Source organism: Dermacentor andersoni, chromosome 9, assembly GCF_023375885.2.
Source record: "Dermacentor andersoni chromosome 9, qqDerAnde1_hic_scaffold, whole genome shotgun sequence".
NCBI lineage: Eukaryota > Metazoa > Arthropoda > Arachnida > Ixodida > Ixodidae > Dermacentor > Dermacentor andersoni.
The window spans coordinates 126,792,397-126,798,004 of record NC_092822.1 but is presented as its reverse complement, the minus strand read 5'-3'; the positions used below and the strand labels follow the sequence as shown (position 1 = coordinate 126,798,004).

The window sequence follows — 5,608 nt, the reverse complement described above, 5'->3', positions numbered from 1 at the left end:
ATGCCTCACGGCGAGAAATATGGCGAGCAACTCACGGCCCAAAACACTGTAACGTGTTTGTGCGGGGGTCATGCGTTTTGAGAAAAAGGCAAGGGGCTGCCACCCACCGTTTACTTTTTGTTGCAGTACCGCTCCGACCGCAGAGCTGGAGGCATCCGTCATGAGCGACAACGGATAGCTGGGGTTGGGATGAGCTAGCAGTGTGGCATCGGCCAAAGCGTGCTTGATGGAATTGAAAGCTTCATCTGTTGTGCTGTCCCAGGGCAGTGCAGTTGACGATTCTTTGCCGCAGAGCAAACGCTCGAGGGGTTCCAGCAGCATAGCAAAGTTTCTAATGAATCGGCGGTAAAAGTTTACCAGGCCTAGAAACTGGCGCAGCTTAGTGATTGAAGCTGGCTTGGCGAACTCCATGATGGCTTGCACTTTGTGAGGAAGAGGGCGGATGCCGTTGTTATCCAAGCGATGGCCGAGAAATTCAAGTGATGGTACTCCGAACTCGCTCTTGGCAGTGTTGACGACGATACCATTTGCTCATAGGCGCTCAAAAAGCTGATGGAGATGTTGGAGGTGCTCTTCGTGGGATGAGCTTGCCACAAGCAAGTCGTCACCGTAGGCGAAAACGAGCGGCAGACCACGTGTGACTGTGTCGATGAACCGCTGTGATGTCTGTGCAGCATTTCGGAGACCGAATGGCATTCTCGAAAATTCAAAGAGGCCAAATGGAGTGGTAATTGCTGTTTTTGGAATGTCTTCTTGTGCGACAGGAATTTGGTGAAAGGCTCGCACCAGGTCAATTTTCGAAAATACTGTAGTGCCATCCAGTGCCGACGTGAAACCTTGGATGTTAGGCAGTGGGTACCAGTCCGGAATGGTTTTTGCATTCAGAGATCGGTAGTCCCCACATGGCCTCCAGTCACCTGATTTCTTGGGGACCAGATGGAGCGGAGACGCCCAGCTGCTGGACGATGGTCGTATAATTCCAAGTTTAAACGTGTGTTCGAACTCTGCTCGGGCAATTTTGAGTTTGTCGGGGGCGAGTCGTCGCGGGCGAGCAAATACAGGTGGACCAGTTGTTAGGATGTGATGACGTACATCATGTTGTACGGGCTTTGTCCAGTCGGGTAGTCGCGTGAGGTTGGGGAACTTTTGAAGGAGGCAAGCAAAAGGATCACCAGCAATTGTTGTGGTTGGGGCGACTATAGGCGATTCACAGGAAACGACGCCATGAACAGAGAGCAACGTAGCAGTGTCCAGCAGGCGTTGGCGTTTCACATCGACCAGCATTCCATGGTGGTCCAGGAAATCAGCGCCAATGAGAGCATGGCGAACGTCAGCGACGAGGAAAACCCAACGGAACACGCGGCGCAGGCCAAGGTTCAGGGTGAGGGACCGCGACTTGTAAACAGGTATCCTGCTACCGTTGACAGCTTGAAGATAGGAGGTCGGCGGTGTTGTTCGGTCGGAACGTTGCGCGGGAATAATGCTGACCTCGGCCCCGGTGTCCACCAGGTATTGCTGGCCTGTGGTTCTCTCCATGACCTGAAATAGGCGACTTTTGCTTTGGCCCTGACCGGTTGTCGCCCTTAAAGGTCGGCCGGCTGGTTTCCCTGCCATGCACAAGGACGGAGGCAGTGGCGCGCCTCCTGCCCGAAGCGGCGGTGATAAAAGCATACCCGTGGTGGCGTTTGAGACCGGGAGCGTTCTTCTCTTGGACGCCGTGATCTACTCGAGCTGCGGTACCTTCCGTGACGGGGTGAAGTGCGATGACGCTCCGCAGCGCAAACTAATTGTTCAAGGCGATTGCAGAGCACGTCGATGGGAGAAGCGGCGGAGGATGATGTTTGTGGCACTGAACTCGCAGTGGTGCTTGATGGTGTTACGTTGCACACCGCTGGCGTCACCACCTCCATGACTTTGTCCGCCAGGCTGTTGAGGTCCATTACCGTGGCTGTAGCGAGTATCATCTGAACGTTTACTGGAAGGCGCTGCATGAACAATTTCCGAAGGAGGCGGTCGTCGTTTACTGTTGTGTTGCCGCTCATGAGCTGTCGCATACGGCGAAGGAGCTGGCTTGGCCGACGGTCTCCCAAGTCCTCTGCGGAGAGCAACTGCTGCATGCGGGCTCGCTGCGATGTTGTTGTGCGCTCGAGAAGTGCAGCCTTAAGATGGCTGTATGGAGTGGCGGAAGCCGGTCCAGAAAGCAGGTCGGCAACTTCTTCTGCAGCAGTAGGCGACGGTGCCGAAACAACTAGATGGTACTTGCGTTGTTCCGTGCGAACGCCAGAGAGGATAAATTGCGATTCCGCTTGAAGAAACCAAACTGCAGGGTTGCGGTCCCAATATGGTGGGAGTCGGATGGAAACCTCAGAGACGTCTTGTTGCTCGGTCGTGCCCGTAAGTTCAGTGTCTGGTTGCATCTCGTTGCTGTGCATGGCTCCACAATAACTTCGGCAGTGCCGCGAAGAAAACTACGGGTCAACACTTTGTAGAGCCGTGGTAAACGAGACGGACACACGTCTTTTCGGTAACAAGTTCTAGTTTATTCTGTCCAAGGAGAGAATTGAGCGGGCGTGCGCAGCGCGCCAAAAGTGGCGAGGACTTTAGAGAGAGAGAGGAGAAAAGAGGGAAAAGGAGCATAGAGAAGTGCGGTGCGCGGACCTAGTGCGAAAGGAAAGCAGTAAACAAAGTAATAAGAAAAGGGAGCTCGCGCACGACGTTCGGCACAGTGAGTCGAATCATGTGTCCGTGTGCCTGGTGTCCAACACTCGCGAAGGTCCGCTTACGAGAGGCCCGCGGGACGCCCCGCGGAGCTGTTTATGGCTGCGGCGGTGGTGCGCAGCTCCATCGCCGCGCCGCTACAACTCTATGATGACGATGGTGTGATCACGACAGCATGATCACGGTAGTACGACAACAAATGCATGATTCTTCGACGACGATGGACGTGATCCCGACGGCATCACGACGGCCGTGTGACAGCAAATGCATGACAGTATGATGACCATGACAGCATCATCACGGCAGTATGAGTACAAATGCTTGTTGACTGTTCGACGACAATGGACATAAACATGACGGCATAATGAAGGTGGTGTGACAACAAATGCATGACGACTGGATAAAGACGATGGTGTGAGTACGATGGCATCACGATGGCGCTCTGACAACAAATGCATTACTCTATGATGACGATGTTGCGAGCACGACAGCATCATCGCGTCAGTATAAGAACAAATGCATGACGATTGTTTGACGACGGTGGACGTGATCACCACGGCACTGGATAGCAAATGCATGACGAGTGAATAAAGATGATAGTGCGACTACGACGGCATGACGATGACGGTGTGACAACAAATGCATGGAGACTGCATGACGAAGATGGACGCGATTACGACGGCGTCACGACGGCGGTGTGACAACAAATACATGACGACTGCATAAAGACGATGGTGTTACTACGACGGCATCACAATGGCGGTGTACCAACAAATGCATGAAGACGGTATGATTACGATGGTGTAGCGACGATGGTGTGACCACGACGGCATCAGGACGGCGGTGGAAAAAAAGCATCACTGTATGATTAGGATGCTGTGACCACGATGGCATCATGTTGGTATGACAGCAAATGCATGTCGACTGTATGACGACGATGGACGCGATCACGATGGCATCGCGACAGCGGTGAGAAACAAATGCATCGGGATCGAATCCCGGCCACGGCGGCCGCATTTCGATGGGGGCGAAATGCGAAAACACCCGTGTACTTAAATTTAGGTGCACGTTAAAGAACGCCAGGTGGTCTAAATTTCCGGAGCCCTCCACTACGGCGTGCCTCATAATCAGAGAGTGGTTTTGGTACGTAAAACCCCATAAAAAGAAAAGAAAAGAAAAGAAACAAATGCATGACTGTATGATGACGATGTTGTGACCACAGCGGCTTCATCATGGCGGTATGACAACAAATGCTTGTAGATTGTATGACGACTGATCACCACGTCCTTCCGCACCATACAAGAGCGTTTCGAATTCATTGAACACACCCTCAAGCCCATAGTGCGCAGGCCCCATCTTTTCAGCGGAATTCGCCAACCACCCATACCTCCAAGAACAGACGCAAGCCCCACCCTCGCCACAACAATGTCCCAACGCCAATCCAATCCACAATAGGATCGCTACCGGGCCTTACGGTCTGGCAGTGGAACTGCCACAGTTACAACAACAAGAAAGCAGTGCTGCAACAACATATTACCACAGTAAAGAACAAACCCGACATTATCCTGCTGCAAGAAACGGCGACGGTGACCCACAGCCTCCCTGGGTATCGCGCTCACGTTAGCTAAGCGCAAGGACGGGGCGTCTGCACGTTCGTCCACAAAGGGCTCACGTTCATCAAGCACCAACTCAAACACGGCCGCAGCAGGGTGGAATGCGCCTTCACCGAAATCATCCTCAGCAAACAACGGAAAGGCAGCCTCTTCATCGCCAGCACCTAAAGTAACCCCAAGCACCAAACACAGAAATTCAAGACCCTACTACACACAGCCAGCACCCAAACCAGAGACGTTGCTGATCGGAGGGGACTTCAACGCTGCCCATCGAGCGTGGGGTTACGTGAGGGACACGGCCAAAGGACGGAACTTATTACAGGATAGCCTGGACCACAACTGTGTCCTAATCACGGACCCCGCGCATCCTACCCGCATCGGCAACTGCGTAGCACGAGGCACCACACCAGACCTTCCATTCATCAAAAATGACCACACAGGCAAAGTAACATGGCACAACACGGGCGTCGACCTGGGCAGTGACCACTACATCCTCGAAATTACGATACCCAACCAATTACGGAGCAATACCATTCTACACAAGTCGACGGACTGGAACGAATTCCGTAAGGGGCGCCTCACCACAGCACGAGACATCACAGAGATGGAAACCTGCACGGCGGAGCTCCGCGATACAGTGCGCTCAGCCACAAAGACCATAGAAACAGACGAGAACGTCATCAACATGTACAGCCGCCTGGCACAACTGATAGAGGCCAAATGCTCGATACAGGCGCGTCGGAAGCAGCACCGGCTGAATCGCAAATTGAGGAAGAAGGTGGCTGACTTAAACAGGGCCATTGAACAACATTGCATGCTCCTGTGCCGTCAACAGTGGAACGAAATCTGCAACCAAGCTGACAGGGAACTGCATCGTAGTTGTACATGGAATCTATTTCGGCACCTCCTAGATGAAATAAAGACCAAGTCATACCAGCGCGACCGCCTGGCCCGCCTCATGCACACCATCACGCAACAACAAGGAAAAGACGCTGTTACCAGGAACCTGGAAGCCAAGTATCTGCCAGACACGCCAACGGAAACACACCCGCCGTACGGGGGGCTGCCCAACGTGCGGCTCGACCAAGACATTACCATATCAAAGGTACGGGTAGCGCTGCACGAGCTCAACACCCACTCAGCAGCCGGCCTAGATCTCGTTACAAACAAGATCCTACGCAACCTGGACGATGCTTTGATAGAGGCCCTAACCCATTACTTCAATGAATGCTGGCATTCGGGCAAGCTCCCCCGAAGGTAGAAAACGGGAAGAACGA

The 5,608-nt window shown here is 53.2% G+C and overlaps 1 protein-coding gene across 1 annotated transcript; it reads right to left on the bottom strand.

The window, feature by feature from the left end:
• Positions 1-1,583: 1,583 nt before the first annotated feature.
• LOC126529595 (uncharacterized) lies at positions 1,584-2,432 on the bottom strand. The gene has a single exon (XM_050177113.2). It carries the CDS (start codon positions 2,430-2,432, stop codon positions 1,584-1,586), a length of 849 nt encoding a protein of 282 aa, XP_050033070.1.
• Positions 2,433-5,608: the final 3,176 nt, after the last annotated feature.

Excerpts from the sequence above, each read along its gene's own strand:
- LOC126529595 (XM_050177113.2), bottom strand. The coding sequence starts at position 2,432 with ATGCACAGCAACGAGATGCAACCAGACACTGAACTTACGGGCACGACC.